Source organism: Eumetopias jubatus, unplaced genomic scaffold, assembly GCF_037043125.1.
Source record: "Eumetopias jubatus isolate StellerSeaLion01/CBP00866 unplaced genomic scaffold, mEumJub1_p1.0 scaffold_2, whole genome shotgun sequence".
Taxonomy (NCBI): domain Eukaryota; kingdom Metazoa; phylum Chordata; class Mammalia; order Carnivora; family Otariidae; genus Eumetopias; species Eumetopias jubatus.
Genome location: NW_028274808.1, coordinates 49,267,997 through 49,287,389, shown reverse-complemented (window position 1 = coordinate 49,287,389; position 19,393 = coordinate 49,267,997). Strand labels below are relative to the sequence as shown.

The following is a 19,393-nucleotide window of genomic DNA, read 5'->3' as shown; positions in this document are numbered from 1 at the left end:
TTTCAAAGAGGCTGGAATCTTTCACCCTGCTTGCCCTTTTCCACAGGGTGGCCAGGACGCTCCAGAGAGGCAGGGGTGTCTTATCACTTGTGTCCATTGCGGACAATGAGGCTTAGAGGAGAGTGGCTGGATGGCACCTGCCAAGTGTCTGAGAGAGGCAGGAACAAGGGTTGGCTTTGAGGCGTACGTGGAGCTGAGCCGACACTGCCCATGGAGCCCCCGATTTCCCAGGAGCTTCCGGGAGGTGATGTCCATCCCATCCCCCACCCCCTGGCAGTCGTGGAGCAGCCAAGCAGGGGGACTCACCTGGGTGGCCAGGATGCCGTGTTTGATCCCTGTGTTGTGCGTTCCGGACCCGATGACACCCCCTGCAGTCACGTCTGACACAGCGCCCAGGCTGGGCTCAACAGGAGGGAGGGAAAGGGACACAAGGGACCGGTTAGGCTTCCCTGGGAGCATACCCACCCCCTCCACTGGGCTGCAGGACGAGGCCCCTCAGAGCAGAGTAATAGATTCATCTCTTGCCTCGGTTCTGACCCTGCAGGTACCATGACTTAGCTTGTCTACTTGGTGGCCCTTCTCCTCTCTGAGCCTCTCAGCCTTATTTCAGTGGCCTGGTGGGGGCATGGTTCAGCTCTGAGAGGGGCCTGTGTGTACACAGGAGAACCAGAGTCCCGAGGGGAACAGGGGTCCCCCTAGAGGTGTGCTCTGGGGGCAGGAATTAGAAAGATGTGCCCAGAACTCAGGGTCAAGGGAAAAGAGTGATCAAAAATCTTACTTCCTGGGACACCTGGGTGGCTCAGTTGGTTAAGCGTCTGCCTTCGGCTCAGGTCATGATCCCAGTGTCCTGGGATCGAGTCCCGCCTCAGGGAGCGCTTTTCCCTCTCTCTCTGCCTGCCATTCTCCCTGCTTGTGCTCTCTCCCTCTCTCTGACAAATAAATAAAATCTAAAAAAAAAAAAACGAAAAACAAAACTTACTTCTTAGGCGAGTCCTCTGAGACATCCTAGGCCTAGCTTAAAGGAGAAGGAAACTGGTATTTTACTAAAGGCCCCCCGGGGTGCCCAGGGGGTGGGAGCATCATGTGCTACACAGTATCTTCACCGTAGCCCAGCCCACTTGAGAAATGGGCTCAGCAACTGACGCCAAGCGCCCACCCCCTCACACACCCTGGCTCCCAGCACGGACCGAGGGCCCCTGAGTAGAAGTCCAGCCTCAGACCTTCCTGTGGAGGCGGTGGGACGTGGGGGCCGTCCTGGCAGAACAGAAGAACGGAGAAACCCAAGCCTCTCCAGCCTCCCCTTACTCACCCCGCTACCACCTTTGTGTCTTGTCTTGTCTCTCTGTCCACATGAGTTGGTTTACTTCATTTTTTTTTTAAATAAAGATTTTATTTACTTATTTGAGAGAGAGACAGAGCAGGAGCAGGGGGGAGGGACAGGGGGAGGGGCAGATGGAGAAGCAGGCTCCCCAATGAGTGCAGAGCCCAACACGGGGCTCCATCCCGGGACCCTGAGATCATGACCTGAGCCAAAATCATTCGCTTAACTGACTGAGACACTCAGGGACCTGGAAAATACCAGAATGTTAAAAGAGGATCATGGAATCCTGCCCTCGGGAAATTCTCCAACTTGAGGGAAGGCAAAGCACGAAGATGTTTGTCGCATTACGTAGAATCCTGACAACCTGAGAAGGACCTCAGTGCCCACAAAGGGGTGGTTAATGGAACTGCAATATGTCTCCTCTTTTCCACACAGCCTCCCAGACTCAAAAGCAATATGGAAACAGGCTTGTGACCACCCGTGTTCAAAGAAACAAATGATTACGGCGAGGCCCTGAGGGAGAAAAGTCAAAGAAGGAAGGATTACACTGGCCTCCAAGAGGCTGGAAATAACATGGTCAGGCGAAAAGTCATCTCCAAAACCTGAGGAGCGAGGCACTCTGCAGGTGCCTCACCAAAAGGTCAACGAGCACGGACATTTACTGAGCAGTTCTGTGGGCCATCTTTAACTCCTCCAGGCCTCTGCACACCCTGTTTTAAGACCCATTTTCCAGGCCTGAGGCCCAGGCGGGTCAAGGAACTTGACTAACAGCGAATAGCAAGATTTGCACCCAGGCCGTCTGCTCCTGGAGCTGGGGTTCACACCACGCTGCTGTCCTGCCTCCTCTGGTCCACCACATGGTGGAGTGTTCCAGAACTTTCCAGCTGTGTGACTTTGGCAAGCCACTTAGCTTGAGACCCTCGTTTCTTCCTCTGTAACTAGGCTTCTATTCCTCACCTGCCAAGCAACCAGCATGGGGCCTGCCTCAGCTCTGTTCTTCTCTTCAGCACCCCCAGCCACAGACGCTCCTGGAGTCCCCAGAGCATCCTTGGAGCTATCTATCCACCCAGGCTCCTCTTCTATACACAGGACAGGACATCCTAACTCCCTCTGAGTAGCAGAAGGGCCCCATGCAGGCAGCCACGTGAGGAGGACTGGGTCCCCGGGGGGAGAGACACACCATAAACAGGGCACAGAGATGCCCGAGTCCAGAAGCTAATGCCTGTCGTTAATAGAACATGTCTCTTCCTGTTGTCACTGGTCACAGATTCTGTCCCACGATCTGTTCATCGGCCCCCGGATGCCCCCCACTCTCTCCCCATCCTGGACTTTTACTCGTGCTGGTCCCTCTGCCTGAATCCCTTCTTTCCTCTTTTTTTTTTTCTGGTTTAGGACTCAATCCAGAAGCCCCCTTCTGTGGGCTCCCGGATTCCTAGCCCCTCACATGGTCCCCTGCCTGCCAAGGCTGAACCCAGGGCTTCCTGAGAGCCCCACAGTGCCCTGAACACTTGTCTGACATTGAACCTGTTGTCTTACATTAGGCTTATCATTTTGGAGGTTGGTCTGCCCCTTGCCAGGAGTTCCTTGGGCTTTATTCGTCTTTGCCTCTTAAGGGCCTGAACAAGACCTACACATGGCAGACACCTCATAAATGTTTGAGTTGCCATGATCTTTAGAGAAGTAGGAACAAGATAGGAGGGTTCCCAGAGTAAAAAGGCGCAGCAATACCTCTGGGCCTGTGCTAAGAGAGCGAAGGCAAACGGACCACTCACACTCAAAAACAAACGACAGGCTTCCATGGGTGCAGTTTCCAGCTGCAAAGAGATTGCTACCCAACTATCCAAAACACCCGTCTCCTTTTTCCAATGGTTGAAATTCTACAGTTAGACATTCAATCCTTTGGCTATATCTGATGCTTATTTCAACGGAAATCCCCTGATATGTAAACCTGAGCAATCACTGACACGTTTGGCCAGAGAGACGGGTACAGTCATAGGTAAGTACACCCCGAAGTCCTGTGGCTCAGTCAGCATGCCCTTCTCTTCCTCTGTGCTTGTTTTGCACACCTTTTTTTTTTTTTAAGATTTTATTTATTTATGTGAGAGAGAGAATGAGAGAGAGAGAGAGAGCACATGAGTTGGGGGAGGGCCAGAGGGAGGGAGAAGCAGACTCCCCGCCAAGCAGGGAGCCCCATGTGGGACTCGATCCCGGGACTCCAGGATCATGACCCGAGACGAAGGCAGTCGCTTAACCAACTGAGCCACCCGGGCATTTTGCATACCCTTCTGTCTGGGTCCATGCAGTTGGTTACTGCAAGTTTGAAGAAAAATTTAATCCATAGTTTTTCTGCCCCTTTACAAGAACTTTACTTAAGGCTTGGCCCATCTCTGGCCTGTTTCTTTTTATTCTCACAGGACAGTCCCTGAACTCATGGGGGATGGGAGACAGGTACCCCAAAGAACAGGGGTCCAGAGAAAGGGGATGTGCCCTGGGAAGTGTTTCTCTCTCTCTCCTGCCAGATCCTTGAGTGTCCAGCCGAGGCCAGGGCAAGGGGAGGTGGGCAGTATTGGCCCACCAGGAACGGGAGAGGTGGTTCTTACTTGGACAAGGCCAGGCCGTGCTTGCCCAGCTGTGGGTGCAGGTCAGCCAGGAGGATGCCAGCCTCCACAGTCACCTGCTTCTTCTCTGTGTCCACCTGCGAGAGACCAGCATAGGCTGGGATCAGCTAGGCTCTCACCCAGCCCCCAGCCGGCAGCCACAGTCCCACGAATATGAACGTGTCTGTCCCAGCCTGTGGTCAGCTCAAGCCGAGTGTGGGCAGAGCCCTGGATTTGCTTGAGTTTTGGGCATACAGTCATCCCCCCTTATCTACAGGGGATACGTTCCAAGACCCCCAGTGGATGCCTGAAACCACAGGTAACACTGACCTTTACATATACCATGTTTTTCCCTATATACACATACCTGTGATCGTTTAATTTATAAATTATGCACAGAGGAACAACCATAACTAAAAATAAAATAGAACAATTATAACAATAAACTAATGTTACATCAATGTGGTCTCTCTTAAGATATCATACTGTGATCAGCCTTTTTTGTCTTGCAAGCATGTGAATGATAAAATACCCATGTGATGAGCTGAAGTGAGGTGAAGGATGTGGGAATTGTGGGTTAGGCTACTGTTGACCTTCTGATGATAGTCTTCTTGTCCTATATGATCCTTCTGATCATCTGCTTTCAGATGGTGGTTTACAGCGGGTCATTGAAACCACAGAGAGCAAAACCATAGGTAAGGGGGGGACTAGTGTTTTCTGTGGAACCCCTTCTTCCTGAAAGGGAAGGAAATGAGGAAGGAAGAGAAGGGGTTCGCTCAAAGTCACTGGCAGGGCTGGACTAGCATTCAGGTCTCCCAACTGCCACAACTGTGCTCCCCCCAATCCCACGGCCCCCCAGACTAGGAAAGTGGGATTCCTACAGCGCTATGCAAAGTCACCAACTAAGGAGGGTCTAATCCTGCGGGGGCTTGCGTTTGCTAGATGGAGTCCAAATTCTCCACTTGTTCTCACCCAGGGAGGTCTAGGGTGAAGACGGGGGCCTGGAAGGGGACGGGAGATTCCCACCATGTGCAAGAAGGGCCCTAGAAGATTCCCTGCAGCCCAGGGAGGTAGGGGCAGATTCTCTTCTTTCACAGGGAGGAATCTCAAGTTCAGGGACTTGAAGTCACTCGCCGAAGGTCACACGAGCACCGGGGGTGGAACGGAGAGGAGAATCCCCATCTGTGTGACTCCAAATCCCATCCTCATCAGCTCATTGCACTGACCCTGAGCACAGAGCTGGGCAAAATCAATTGTGGGAGCCAATCCTCACTAATTAGTCATCAGAGTTCATTACTGCCATGACCGACATCTTGACCAGAATATTTTCTATGGCGTGGAGACTGTCAGCCTGAGCAAAGAAGGAAATAATAGAGAGGAACCCAGAACCTCTGCTAGCAGGGATGCGGGGGAGAGGAGTTTATCCGGCAAAAACTATAGCTCGGGGGAGCTGGCCCTGTGAGGGGAGAATAGGAGTGCTCCCAATGTGCAGGGCACCTGTCTGACCTCTACGCCCTCGCAGGTGCCTTCACCGAGTGCTAGCTGAATTGCACGGACACCATCTCAGCACCGTGCTGGTGTCCGACTCCTGAGTTTGTGCCCAGCTCTGCTACTGATTGGCTGTGCAACCCTAGGCAAGTCACTCACCCTCTCTGATCTTGTTTCCCCATATGTAAAACGAGTTAAGTGTCAGTCCTTCTGGATTTGTCATTGCGAGTGCATCTTTGGGGGTCTGGCTTGTCATTTTTCTAGAGAAGCAGAGGGGGGCCCCGACAGGAGGGGGTGAACATCCTGTGGCCACAAGGAAGCACCCACACCTGACAAGCAGCCCGAAGAGGCACACAGAGGGCTCTGGGGAGGGTGAGATCATGGGGCCATCAGGAATTGGGGTGTCACTTTGGATTCAGGGGCAGGGAATAGGATGAGGCCTGAGGGCAAAGGCTGAGGCATTTCCTGGGGCTTGGGGTGGAGGCTGAGCCTGCCAGGCTGGGGGCCAGCAGAGGGGGGGAGCTGAGGGCCCTGAGTACCTGGAGAACACGGTTCATCTTGCCCATGTGGATCATGAAGCCATCGGTGCAGGCGATGTCGGAGGGCGAGTGGCCACCGCCCACCACCTTCACCCGCTTGTTCTGCTGCCTGGCCAGGGCCAGCACCTGCCAAGACCATACCAGAGTCAGCCCCAGCTCAGGCCTTTCTCTCCCTGAGGCAGCCGGAGACCTTGCAGGGCCCGCAGGGGGGTGGGCCGCCCAGGCTTTGCACCCCCAGGCCTCCAAGGCCCCTGCCCGCTGGAGGCTGCTGTGCAGTCCACTCTGGGAAAGGAACCAGACTGCAGGGCCAGGAAGTGAGCGGGATGGAGAACCAAGGGATCATCCTAAGGTGGGGCTCCCGTGTGCTCTCCCCACTGTGGCTGGGCACACCCGACCGCATTCTTCTCCAGCACAAAACCTTCCAAGGGCCCCCGAGTGCCTTCAGAATAAGGTCCCGGCTCCTCCTCTTGGCCTACTTGGGCTCAGCTGCCTCCTGAGCTGGAATGAAGGCTCCTGGGGGTGACAGTGGCTTAATTAGACTTGGTACCTGTGTCTGCCCAGCCCTACTAGTCTCTAGTGATCACTGAATGAATGCATAAATACATGCCTGGTATCACTTAAACAAATGCATTCCCTTTCACCCTCACGTCCCTGCTCAAAAAACCTCACACGTGGTCCAGGTGGTTTGACAGCAGGTACCACAAGGGGTTCCATGAGCAAGTGAGATTGGGAAGTGCTCTGTCTTCACTAGCTCCTTTCTCCACCCACAATGCCTGTGGCAGGTTTAAGGCCACAGGCTCTACAACAAAGAAATCTGTTTATCATCATCTTCCGTGAGCCCCCTTGACCACACAACCCCGTTTTAGGACCCTACTAGGCCTCCGGGGAGATGTCGGCCCTCAGTGGACTCAGCCTATTAGGAATTCACAATTGTGTAGGCCAGCATGGCTGAGGGGCGGCCTTGGCCTACAGCCATCTCAGCGTACCTCTAACTTTTCCCTCAGCTCAGAAGGAAGCCAAAAGGAAGCCCTCTGATACTACCTTCCCAGCCTTCCTCTTCTGCCCTCTGCTCACTCATCCCCTCCAGGCATGTCTGTCCCCACCCGCCCGGCCACTGCGTCCCCAGGCATGCTCCTCACTTTCCTTGCTCACGGTGCCCTTCCCCAGCCCCCTGTGGAGCTTTTATTCATTCTCCTGGGCCCAGCTCAACCACTTTTCCAGTGTGTAGCTTTTCCTGCATAAGAAGGTGGGGGCTTTGAATCAGACACTCCCTGTGTGAATCCTGGCTCTGATACTTAACTAATATGGGAAAATAACAAAGCCTCTATTAGTCTCAGTTTACCCATCTGTGAAAGAGCATAATTATAAGTGATTATAAATATGCAGTGAAGGAAACATACAAGGGACAGGGACAGAGAACACTGGGGCCATACTGCATGCAGGTAAGGTGGTGTGGGAGTCCACTGAGGAGCTGAAGTTTACCCCGAGACCTAAAGGATGAAAAGGAGTTAGTTGTGTGAAAAGTGAAGGGACAGGCATTCCTGGCAGTGGGAATAGCAAGTACAAAGGCCCCGTGGTAGGAAAAGGTTTGGTTTGTCTTACGAACAAAGGGTGAACCAAGGCCAGGTGATACATGGCCTTGGGAGTCCAGTTACAATTTTACTCCACAAACAATAGGGAGCCTCTGAAAGGGCTTGAGGCAGGGGAGTAGCCCCATCCAGATTACATTTTAAGAAAACTACTTCTACTGATGTGGAAATTACATTCCAAGGAAGTAAGAACTGAAGCAGGGAGACCAGGGACATGGCCACCACAGGTCATGGTGGGTGAGGAAGGGATGGCGCACTGCGCATGGAGAGCGGCAATGGTGCCGAAGAGAAGGGGAAGGACTCTGGAAGCTTCTGGGGCAAGACTTGCTGATGCCAGATAAGGGTAATGCCCCACTTCCTGGCCTCCAGTTTGAGCAAGCAGGTGCCCCACGCAGAGACAGGCATAGAAGGGTTGAAGTCAAAAACAGAGAGAGACTCAGAACACTGGAAGTGTAGCTTGGGGCATGGAAGTCTGTGATGACCTTGAGGCACACAAGGAGAGCGCCCGGAGGAGAGGTCTGAGCTGGAAGTGCAATGCCGGCCATCGCTGGTGGCCCAGACAGTTGTAACGGGGCGCTGAAGCAGGGGAGGCCAGGGCCCGGATTGCAGCCGGCTTCGTGGAGCTCTCGCCTACCCAGCGGTTATAGGGTGGGGGGTCCTAGCCGGGCACGTCCCCAGTTCCTGCCTCCTCTCCGGGGCAGGGCCTGGTCTCCAGCCGTAGATGCACACTCACCTCTCTGACCTCCTCCACGGATGTGGGCTGATAGTATATTTCTGGGCAACAGCCATAGGTCCTAGCCCAGTTCTGGAACTTGACTCCTTTGTACCCATGGACCTGTGAGGGCGAGAGAGCTGGGTGGCCACAGATACGTGGCTGCAGGCTGCCCGGACGCCCTCCCACGCTCCTGCCACCATCAGACGGGAGGCTGGGGCCCGGGCGCCCAGCCAGGTTCCTCTGCCCTGGTCACCTCTCAGGGCCAGTGGGAAGATGCAACACACGTCGGAAGCTCTGAAGCTGAGCAGCTACGTGCGGGGCTTCCTGTGATCTCCCTTGACCCCTCGAGGCCACAGTGGCGGATCACACAGGAAACGTCCGCTCTCAGTAGAAGGGATGGGGTCGGGGGTGGAGCTGGGAAAGTAGGGCTCCTGTCCCCCCTCTGTCTGGGGCACCTCTCGGAGGGACCCAGCAGGTGGACTCCGGCTGAGCAGGGCGACTGGGGAAGGGGCGGCCCGAGCTGGCCTGGTGGCTCCAGAAGGACTCGGAGCCGGCCTTCAGCTCTCCCACCAGGCTCCTCCTGCCAGGAAGGGCCGAGTCTGGGAGACTCCACAGCAGCCTTCCTGGCCTCTAGACCAGAGCAGGGAGCCCCGGGGATAAGCCTCCCGTTTGCTGGATGAGGCCTGTGTACGGAGCACTGTATTGAGACCCTCTATACATCGTATCTTACAGACCGTATAATGTCACAAAATAGGTAATATTCCTCCCATATTCAGGAGCAGAAACGGAAGCTCAGAGAGGTGAAGTAACTTACCCAAGCACACACATCAATCAAGTGAAGACACTGGAGTCCAACCCAGGCGTTCCTCTTCCATGCTTTCCCCAACACCCCAGTGCCACCCTTAGAGCCTCAAGTCCAATTCAAGAGGGTCCCCGAGGCCTCCCCGAGGCCCCAGACGTGACCTGATTTTGTCCTCCCATGCCTGGTTCATGGGCGGGCTGACCGGCTGTGCCCTGTTAACCTACCATGGCTCCAGTGGTGGGTCGGTGGCCTCGGCTGACTGTGGCTTCCTCTGGGAGCCGAGCACTGGGCGGCAGGGTGCAGAGGTGAGGTGGAGCGAGGGTCTGGAGCAGGCAGCACGGCGACCTCTGAGCTCACAGCTGGCTCCGTATCCACTGTACACCAAGGGGATTTGGGCTCCTGGCAAAGGTGGATAAACAGTGTTGCGACAAGCTCCACCCAGACAAATAGCAGCTCAGGCCTGCCCCCTGCCTCGGGGGCCCTTCTCAGCCTGCGAGGTGGAAGAGCAGAGTTTAAGAGGTGGCTGCTTTGTTGTTGGAAGCTGCTGGACCTCTGACCCCAACTCTAGGCATTCTGGAATGGAACCGAAGGACCCCGCCGCTTCAAACCTGGGTCCTTCATTCCATAGGTCAGGGGAGGCTGTGATGTGGGAGGCCCGTGGGGGTCTTAACGTAAGGGCTCCCTCAGTGCCTGCTTGGAGGAGGGTCCATGTGGCATGCTGGTACAGATAGACTCCGCATCTGTTAGTTAGCTCATTTGTCAGGCTTGGGGCATGGATACAGCAAGCCACCCATCGCTACAGGGAGACAGGACAGGAGGCTGGTGGCTTAGTCCAGGGTCGGGGAGGGGAGACAAGGGACACTCAGCCCAGGCAGTATTCTGGCAGAGGCCTTCCCTTCCCCAGGCTTTAAGGCAGACAGACCCGGGGTCCTCATCCACGCTTTGCCTGTTAACCTCTGCGAATCTCATTTTCCTCCTCAACAAATGTGGGGCACTTTTGCCTAATTCTTTGGGTCCACATAAAGTTTAGAGCAGATAGATGAGGAGCATCGGGACACCATGGGAGCTTGAAATGGCAGCAAGCTCTTGCATCTGCCCCAGCGGTGAGCTTGCTGGTGGCAGGATTCTGGGGACACTACCCTCCTCTTGCCAACCCTTAGCTAGTGTCTGGCACAGAGCCAGCGCCCAAAGCACGTTTGTGCCATGAATAAACAAATCAGCCACTGAGGATCTCGGCTTATCAGATCCCCCCAAGCCAAGGGCTGGTGTGTAGCAGGAAGCATGAGCAACAGCTCTGGAGTTGGGAGTGGAGGAAAGGCTGGGCTGAAGGAGTGGAACTGGGGTCAGAGATGCGGGAGAAAAGTCCTGGAAAGGGGGAGTGTCAGAGTCACATCTGTACCCCCCCAAACCAGGATTCCCACCAAGCCAGCAAGTGCACATGGGCATGAACGACTGCACCCCCACCCCAGATACAAATGTCTGTGTAGGAGGTGGGGTGGCAGCCATGAGCTCACCACAGGGAAAGCCCACCCAGCCCAGGACGTGCTGCTTTCTATGGTAGCTCAGCACTCGGTCATAGAACGGGGAGTCCTGGGGCCACAGAACAGAGCTGACTTTCGGGAAAGGGCTGTTAGAGGCTGAACTGTGTTCCTCCCAAATTCCCATGGTGAAGCCTTAACCCCCAGCACCTTAGAACGTGACTGTATCTGGAGATCAGGCCTCTGAAGAGGTTCTTAAGTTAAAATGAGGTCTCTAGGATGGGCCCTGATCTAATAGGACTGGTGTCCTTATAAGGAGAGTAGGACGTAGGCACACAGAGGGAAGACCACGTAAGGACTCTGGGAAAAGGCGGCCGTCTGCAAGCCAAGGAGAGAGGCCTCAGGAGACCCCAACCCTGCTGACAGCTTGATCTCCAACTTCCGGCCTCCAGGACTGTGAGAACATAAATCTCTGCTGCTGAAGTCACTCAGTCTGTGGTACTTTGTTAGGGCAGTCCAAGCAAATTAACGCCTGGTGGCTACTAGCTCCTGAGGCTGGGGGGTCTCCACCGAGACCTTCACGAGACAGAAGAGCAAAGCCTGGCTCTTGGACGGTCCCTGATGGAAGAGGTATGGCCTGTGCCCTCTAGTGCGGAGGCTCCATTGTCTGGAGGGAAAAGAGATGGGGAGGGAGCTCCCCATCCCCACAGAACCTCAGACTCCCTGCCTGGGAAAGGCAGGGCTTGGTGAGGGACACAGTGGTTGGAGGCCTTGGGACTGAGGGGTGGAGAAAGCTCCTGGTTGGCTTGGCTACTGTCCCAAAGCCCTGGAAGGAGGCCCCGGAACTGTGGCCCACAGATGGGGTGACTATCAAGCCTAGGGGGGGGCGCAGAGAGGTCCATGGCAGGGAGGAGAGGGGAGGGCTGAAGGTCAGCCTGGTGTCTCCCCAAATAAATAACAACTCATTTCCCACCGTTAAGCCTTGTCCCCACAACTTAAGGCCATGTATGTCCTGTCCCCACCGCAAATGCCCCATTCAACCACAGTCAGACTCACAGGGGTTTCTCCTTTTGGTGAATGCATTCTGCGCTGAGACATTCTGGAAGCCCGGTGCTGTGGGGAGCGGGTGGGCCTGGGCTATGCCCCTGAACTGCCCGAGGGGCTCCCGTCCCTCCCCTGTGGAGATTTCCCAGAGCCTGGAGTCACGCACTGTTTTCTTTCTTCACCTCCTGCTACTGCCCTTGGATGGAACGCTTTTCCCCCCAGCCCGCAAGCCAGTCACATCAATCTTACAAACTGCCTTTATTGAGAAGCATAAAATGACATGAAAGGAATACAAAAATCAGCAAAAACAGTGTGTGTATCAATTAATTCAATCTGCGCTGCCACCATCCTGGGGTTGAGGGTGATGGTTTATTGCTTATTTCCTCTTGCCTGAAGGGCTCAGCTAGTTCAATAACTGCTGAGTCTTAATTTTTTCAAACCTTTGTTGGCAAGGGAAATTAATGTGACTGCTTCAATGGTCACTGCAGCTTGTTTTGTGACCTTTTCTCCTCTCATACTTGTTCATCGATCTGAATGAGCTCCTTAATATACAATTTGTACGTGGTAACTGAACACTTCTTTGAAAGAGTGTGAACATTTGGAAGAGTGTTTATTAGATTTCTGACCTGCAGATATTACTTCCTTGTCCCACTCATTCTCTTTAAAATGTGATGTAAGGCATAAAGTTCACTCAATACGTAAGACAAAGAGGAATGGCACTGTCTAAAATGTCCCCTGCTTCTGAGTCCTTTTTCCCACTCGAATCCAGGATAACTGATTGATAAAAAGACCAAATATCCATCTCTTCAATCTATTCAAATGGCAAAAAAGACTACTATTTGGGGACTTTCTCTGGAACTTTCTGAGTTGCATAAGCCAAGAATTGTTTCTGTCTTTGAAATTCTGACATAAGCCAAATGGTCACACCTACTCTCCAATGCTGATACATTCAGCCCCATTCTGGGGGGGTTTGGCACAAACATCATGGAAAACAGTGATGAACTGCAGAAGAAACACAAGTTAGGTCTTAACCAAGGCCTTTTAGATATGGGAGTTATTTTATAATTGATTAAAAATGGGTCTATGACCCATGGAATGGGAGAAAATATTTGTAAATCGTGTATCTTACAAGGGATTAATATCCACAATATATAAAGAACTCCTACAACTCAACATGAAAACAAACACGAATTAAAATGGGCAAAGGACTTGAATAGACATTTCTCCAAAGGAGATATACAAATGGCCAACAAGCACATGAAAAGATGCTCAAGAACACCAAGTATTAGGGAAATGCAAATCAAAACTCTAGTGAGATATCCTTTCACCTCCATGAGGATGGCTATTATCAAAAACTCAGAAAATAACAAGTGTTGGTGATGATGTGAAAAAAATGAAACCCTTTGCATTGCTGATGGGAATGAAAAATGATGCAGCCACTCTGGAAAAACAGTATGGTGCGTTCTCAAAAAACTGAACACAGAATTACCACATGATCCAGCAATTCCACCTCTGGGTATATACTCAGAAGAACTGAAAGCAGGGACTCCAAGAGGTATTTGTACATCATATTCATAGCAGCGTTATTCATAGCAGCCAAAATGTAGAAGCAACTCAAGTGTCAACCAAGAGATGAATGGATCAACAAAATGTGGCATATCCAGACAATGGAATATTATTCAGCCTTAAAAAGGAAGGAATATCTAACACAGGCTACAACATAAATGACCCTTAAGGATCTTATAGTGGGACACCTGGGTGGCTCAGTCGGTTAAGCGTCTGCCTTCGGCTCAGGTCATGATCCCAGGGTCCTGGGATGGAGTCCCACTTCGGGCTCCTTGCTCAGCGGGGAGCCGGCTTCTCCCTCTCCCTCTGCCTCTCCCTGCTTGTGTGCTCTCTCTGACAAATAAACATACAAAATTAAAAAAAAAAAAAAACATACAAAAAAAGGATCTTACAGTAAGTGAAATAAGCCAGTCTCAAAAAGACAAATACTGTATGATTTCATTTGTGTGAATTAGCTAGAATAGTCATATTCATAGAGACAGAAAGCAGAATGGGGGTTGTGCAGGTTAGGGAGAGGGGGGACGTGGAGTTAGTGTTTAATGGGTATGGTCTATGTTTGGGACAATGGCAATGTTCTGGAGGCAAATGGTGTGATGGTTGCACAACAAAGTGAGTGTCCTTCATGCCACTGAACTTGTACACTTGAAAACAGGTAAAATGGTAAATTGTATGTATATTTTACCACAGTGAAAAAAAAGAGCGCTTATAGGAGTACAAACATCATTGATATTCTTTCAAAAGTAGGTACCAGCCTCAAAACCCTTGTATGTAAATATGACAAAGCATATTTAGGTAAACTGACAAAGTGATCCCACTCATAAATACTAAAACTGTAAGCATCTACAGTAGCCATAAATACTTCAGCCTGTGTTATTACAAAAATTATTGCCTTTCTATTCTACGCAGCAGAAACCCACTAATGCACTGTATCCAATTAATGCTAAGATTCGTAGAGGACTAGCATCTGGAGGTCTTCTTCTGAATTTAGCTCCATTCACAGATATGCTGGGAGTCATTTTAATAAGAGTCTTTTTTTCTACACTTTATTTGTTTATTCATTCATTCATGTTAAAGTAGGCTCCACGTCCAACATGGGGCTTGAACTCACAACCCTGAGATCAAGGGTCGCACGCTCTACCGACTGAGCCAGCCGGGCGCCCCAAGAGTCTTGTTCCATCAAGGCTTTGTATGGTGGACACAGTCATGCGATTGGCCATCTACCTCACCCGGTAGGACATCAAAATCAAGAATTTGAAATGAACCCATTTATCTATCCATCCACCCATGCTTCCATTCTCTGATTCATCCAGCAAACATCTAATGAGCATCTGCAAAATGCCAGGCATCTGCTGGCTTAGGATCAAGGATGGATCACCTAGACAGGCGGCCGCCAATCTCACGGGCCTTACCGTCTCGCAGGGCAGACAGTTAACAACCGGGTGCGGTAGCCAACACTCGGGAGAAACTTCTACAGCTGCTAAGAAAATATTTTATCATGTGTGGCTAGGTGGATTCCTCTGAGCAGTGAGGCATGGGTATTTCCCACCCAAGTGCTGTGCGGCTCTGGGCAGGAGATGATGAGGGCTTGAAGCCTCGGGGAGGGGGCCACACCTGGAGGAGACGTGGCTTCTGGGCGTGGCTGGGGAAGGAACGGCTAGAGGGAAGGTTTGGGTCTGCCCTGAGCTACCTGGCAGCTATTGCCTGCCAGACAGGACCATTCAGATTTATATTAACTAAAATTAAATGATGGGTTCCAAGAAGAGCGCCCAACAGAAGAAGGGCTTGAAGGCCTGCTGGGGGCTGGCACGAGCCACACCCTAAAGCTTCAAGACCACCGGTGGGTCCCTGGCATCAGTCTCCAGCCACTCAGTGAGGATCTGATTCAACTCCGTGGGCCTGGAAAGGGAAGAAAGGGCAATTCACACCTGTCCGGACCCACTCACCCCACGCGAAAGCAGAGGTGAAGAGGGGAACGGCCAAGCCAGGAAAGGCCTTACTGGAGGTGAACAGGAAGCCCTGATCTCCTCCAACCAGGGGATCCCCCCCCAACCCCGCTACCCTGCCACACCTCCTTACTTCTCCATCTGTGTCCAGTGTCCACAATCCTTAATGTGTCCCCTTTTCAGGTAGGGGATCTGCAAGAAAACCCCACCCAGAAAAGTCAATGGCAGAATGCAAATGATCTGGCTTTTGGTTAGTGCTCCCCACAGGCCACCCCCGAAGACCCTCCATTATTTAGGAAAGGAACGGGCATTTGTTGAGTTCCTACTATGTGCCAGGTACTCTATGTGCACTGCCTTCTCTAACCTTGACCGTAATCCTATGGGGTAAGATGAAGGCTCAGAGAAGTTAGGTAACCTGCCCGAGGCCACACAGCGCGTGGTGGAGCTAAGATTCAAATTCAGGGCTGCCTTGTACTGATCACCACAAATTGCTTCTCTTTAGAATTATTAGGACACGGCTTGTTCACCAGCTGGAAAATGGCTGGTTGTTGTGTGGCTCCTGCCATGCAGACATGACTGAGTGCCCCCCTCTCAGGCCGCCTCCCTTCTCCCTGGTGGTCTGCACGCAGGGTTGTTCAGCCTCCCTTTTTGGACCCTGAATCCCCACAGCGGGTCAGAGCAACGAGCCCCAAGGATGGAGAGGGAGCAGCACTGCACTCGGCACATGCGGGCTCCCTCCTGACACAAGCCTTGAACTGAGCAACACGATGGAGAAAATGCTGGGGAAAAAACGTGGCTTTCCTCCCAGAGGCAAGTGCGGCCCCTTCCAAGCACATACCTCAGCAAGGTTAGCAGTCAGTTGTCAGGGCTGGAAAGGGCCAGCTGAAGAACTGGAAATTCTACAGAAACCTTCGGAGGGTAGGGCCAGAGAGAATGAGCCCCACCCAGCCCCGCAACGGGCTCATGGCTTTCTGTAGCCCTCTGTCAGTGGGTTCTAGAGCCCACACCACATCCCACTTAACACACTGTCTACTGTGTCTGATGATGCTCACAAAGCCACAGCCAAGTGTGCACGGACTGCTCCCAGCAGCTAGGGAGGATAAATGAGCCAGCCCATGGTCACCCCACCTGCAAACCTCCCCACTTCCTACCAACCTCCACGTTTGTAGCAGAGTGAGCTTCCAACCCACAAGGCGGTCACCTGTCAATCCCCTTCAGTGGCTTATGCTCATGGATGGATGTACAAAGCTCAGCCTGGCCCCGTGGGCTCAGTAGAATCCTCCAGCCTTCTGGAATTCCTGCCATTCTCCCAGCATGCCCTGAATGTTCCCTGCCTCTCATCCTGTCTCCATTCTCTCTGCCAGGCAAGCCTTAGTTGTTCACCAAGGCCAGATGTTCACCAAGGTCAGCACCTGTGCAAAGACCTCATTCCCAACCGTGCCCTCTCTATCACTCCCTCCTGGGTTCGGGATTAAATGCCGACAGTGGGCTCCCCAAGGATGGGCTCTGTATCTTATTCATCCTTCCCGTCCCAGAATCTAGCACTGTGCCAACACACTTACGTGCACGGTAAAAGCCCATGAAATGAATGAATGAATGAACGAACGAACGAACGAATGCATGAGTGAGTGAGTGAGTGACAGGCCACACCGGTGCAGGGGAAGGCAGCATCGGTCATGACAGCAGCTCCCAAGAGATGACAGCGATGCTACGGCCGGAGAACCTTGTCGAGCAAGTGGTTCAAGGAGATCTCCCGCTCTGTGGCCTCAGCTGTCATCTTTCCTTGGCCGCCCATGCCTTCTGCCGGGAAGTGCCGATGACCCCAGGGCAGGACCGTTCCCTTACCCAGTCCTCCATATGCTTGGACATCTCAGGAACGAGCACGGGGTCCTTCTCCGCGGTTACCATCAGGGCCGGAACCAGGATCTGGGGAGGAGGGAGGAAACGTTCCCTTCTTGTGCCCCTCTCCCGGGGCAAGGACACAGTACTTCGTGTTCATGCTTTGTGCCTTCCTCCCTAACTAACACTGCCCCCCTCCACCCCACAAAGACCCACTATGGTTCTGCCGGTGGGGCCCTGATTTTGTTTCCCCAGGCTTTGAAGGGAGGAGGCATCGCTATTACTGGAGATCTGAAAAGGACGGTGCGAGAGGAGAGAAAATATATATATTTGTGTCTGCCCCGGTTCCTGGCACAGAGCTCCTGAAACCCTTGTAATTTCCTAAGTGATAAGGACATTGTGAGCATCTTGTGCTAATATTTGGGCTTTTGACCCCATCCCTGCCTGACACGGGGCTCCCAAAACCCTTGTAAATTCCAAAGAGATAGAGCACCGGGAGTATCGTTTGTTCTATTGAGGCATCTCTGGGTGGGCTCCTGGATGGGGGCTGGTCACCAGAAGGACCAAGCCATGATTAGAAGCTTGGAATTTTCAGCCCCACCCCCCATTCTCTAGAGAGGGCAGAGGGGCTGGAAATGGAGTTAATAATTGATTGTGCCTACATGAGTTAGCCTCCATAAAGCCCCCCCAAATACCAACAGGATGGGGTTCGGGAAGCTTCCACGTTGGCGAACACATCCACACTGGGAGGGAGATGCACCCCCAACTCCTGCGGGCACAGAAGCCCCTCTGCTTGGGACCCTCCCAGACTTCACCCTAATGTATCCCTTCCTCTGGCTATTCATCTGTATCCTTTGTCATCTCCTTTAGTAAACTGGCAACTGTGCTCCCTGAGTTCTGTGAGCCGCCCTAGCAGATTAGCCGAAACTGAGGAGGGAGTTGTGGGAACCTCAGATGTACCGCCAATCAGCGAGAAGCACAGGTGACAAGCTGGACTTGTGATTGGCATCTGAAGTGGGGGTAGTCTTGGGGGACCCTTGCCTGCGGGATCCGGCACTACCTCTGGGGAGACGGTGTCAGAATGGATTTGAATTGTAGGACACCAAACTGGTGTGGCAGAGAATTGCTTGGTGGGGGGGAACCCCCATATATCTGGTGACCAGAAATGTCAGCAGGGTGAAGCGTTTTGTGTAAAAGTAAAGGAGACACACAGAAGGACAAGACTGGGTTTTTCTAATACAGATGGAGTCAACAGTATAGTGACCAATGCGGGTTTTGTGTGCGTGTGTGTGCGTAAGAACATGCGTGCTGGCCCACTCTGTGTGACTGATACTCACAGAACTGTGAAAAAGAAACCCGTAGGCCCCAAATGATGTCACTTGGGGCTGGCCAAATTACTAAACTGGAGCTTAATACCTAACCTAATTGCAGTTCCAACTTGCCCCAGAAATGTCTTAATTGGTAAGGCAGGAATTTTTTTTTTTTAAGATTTTATTTATGTATTTGAGAGAGAAAGAGTGATCGAGAGAGAGAGAGAGAGCGCGCGAGCGAGCACGAGCAGGGGGAGGGGCAGAGGGAGAAGCAGACTCCCCACTGAGCAGCGAGTCTGACATGGGGCTCGATCCCAGCACCCTGGGATCATGACCTGAGCCGAAGGCAGATGCTTAATCGACTGAGCCACCCAGGAGCCTTGAGGCAGGAATTTTTTGATTAGCACTGATGAGGTCATCCATCACACGGGCCCTCTCTATTCCCCACCCCATACGAAGGTGAGGGAATGTGCTTAAGACCCCTGCCCTTCCCCCTAAGGGAAGGTGACCTTGCCTGAAACAATCCTCTCTTTTCTTTCGCTTAGAACTTTCTAGCCACCCCCTCCTACCTATAAAAACCTTCCCCTTGGTACAGCTCCTCAGCGCCCCTCTCCGTGCTAGATGGGATGCTGCCCGATCCAGGAATCATTTAATAAAGCCAATTAGATCTTCAAATTTACTCAGTTGAATTTTGGTTGTGAACAGAACGGAAGAGATGACACCAGGAAGAAGGAAAGATGCCCTTGGATGGAGATCAATATTCCTTTTCTTCGAATTCAATGAATGCTTAAAAAGGTCAGCCAGGATTCCAGAATGAATGGGTCAGCCCATTCATTATCAATGTTAGCGGCGGCAGAAATGACTTTGCTTTCGCCTGCTGACATATACGACACTGTGGGCTGGAGAAAGCCTCCTCTAGCCTCTTGGTTCTCCCTCCACCGTTATAATTTTCAAACAGCATCGGTTTGTCCCTGCCTAAGGGACTCGCCCAACTGTTTCTTCCCTATGTGCAAAACCATGGGCTTCTCACTGCATCCCCTCCACCAGACCAGAAGAGCCAGGGGATGCTCAAGGGTGATGTTGTTGCAGAAACTCATCCTGAGGCTGTTGTAGACTCTAGAATATTCCAAGTCACAATGTAAACTGGTTGTGGGGGCGTGAG

The 19,393-nt window shown here is 52.4% G+C and overlaps 2 protein-coding genes across 3 annotated transcripts in view; both read right to left on the bottom strand.

The window, feature by feature from the left end:
• LOC114217386 (L-gulonolactone oxidase) overlaps nucleotides 1-9,420 on the bottom strand; it is a 31,239-nt gene extending 21,819 nt beyond the window's left edge. Inside the window, exons 1-5 of the mRNA XM_088021433.1 lie at nucleotides 9,276-9,420; nucleotides 8,268-8,369; nucleotides 5,946-6,071; nucleotides 3,922-4,016; nucleotides 307-397 (exon numbers count right to left, since the gene is read on the bottom strand). Of these exons, the coding sequence (XP_087877559.1) occupies nucleotides 307-397; nucleotides 3,922-4,016; nucleotides 5,946-6,071; nucleotides 8,268-8,369; nucleotides 9,276-9,278 (417 nt within the window). The 5' untranslated portion in view covers nucleotides 9,279-9,420. The remainder of the gene's footprint in view (nucleotides 1-306; nucleotides 398-3,921; nucleotides 4,017-5,945; nucleotides 6,072-8,267; nucleotides 8,370-9,275) is intronic.
• Nucleotides 9,421-11,834: 2,414 nt separating this feature from the next.
• The window catches only part of EPHX2 (epoxide hydrolase 2), a 67,531-nt gene continuing 59,972 nt past the window's right edge, over nucleotides 11,835-19,393 (bottom strand). The window contains exons 17-19 of one of the 2 annotated variants that reach the window (XM_028114407.2): nucleotides 16,928-17,008; nucleotides 15,216-15,274; nucleotides 11,835-15,035 (exon numbers count right to left, since the gene is read on the bottom strand). In XM_028114407.2, coding sequence (XP_027970208.1) covers nucleotides 14,957-15,035; nucleotides 15,216-15,274; nucleotides 16,928-17,008 — 219 coding nt within the window. In that variant the 3' untranslated portion in view covers nucleotides 11,835-14,956. Of the gene's footprint in view, nucleotides 15,036-15,207; nucleotides 15,275-16,927; nucleotides 17,009-19,393 lie in introns of both variants that reach the window. The other variant, XM_088020999.1, reaches the window with a different exon arrangement.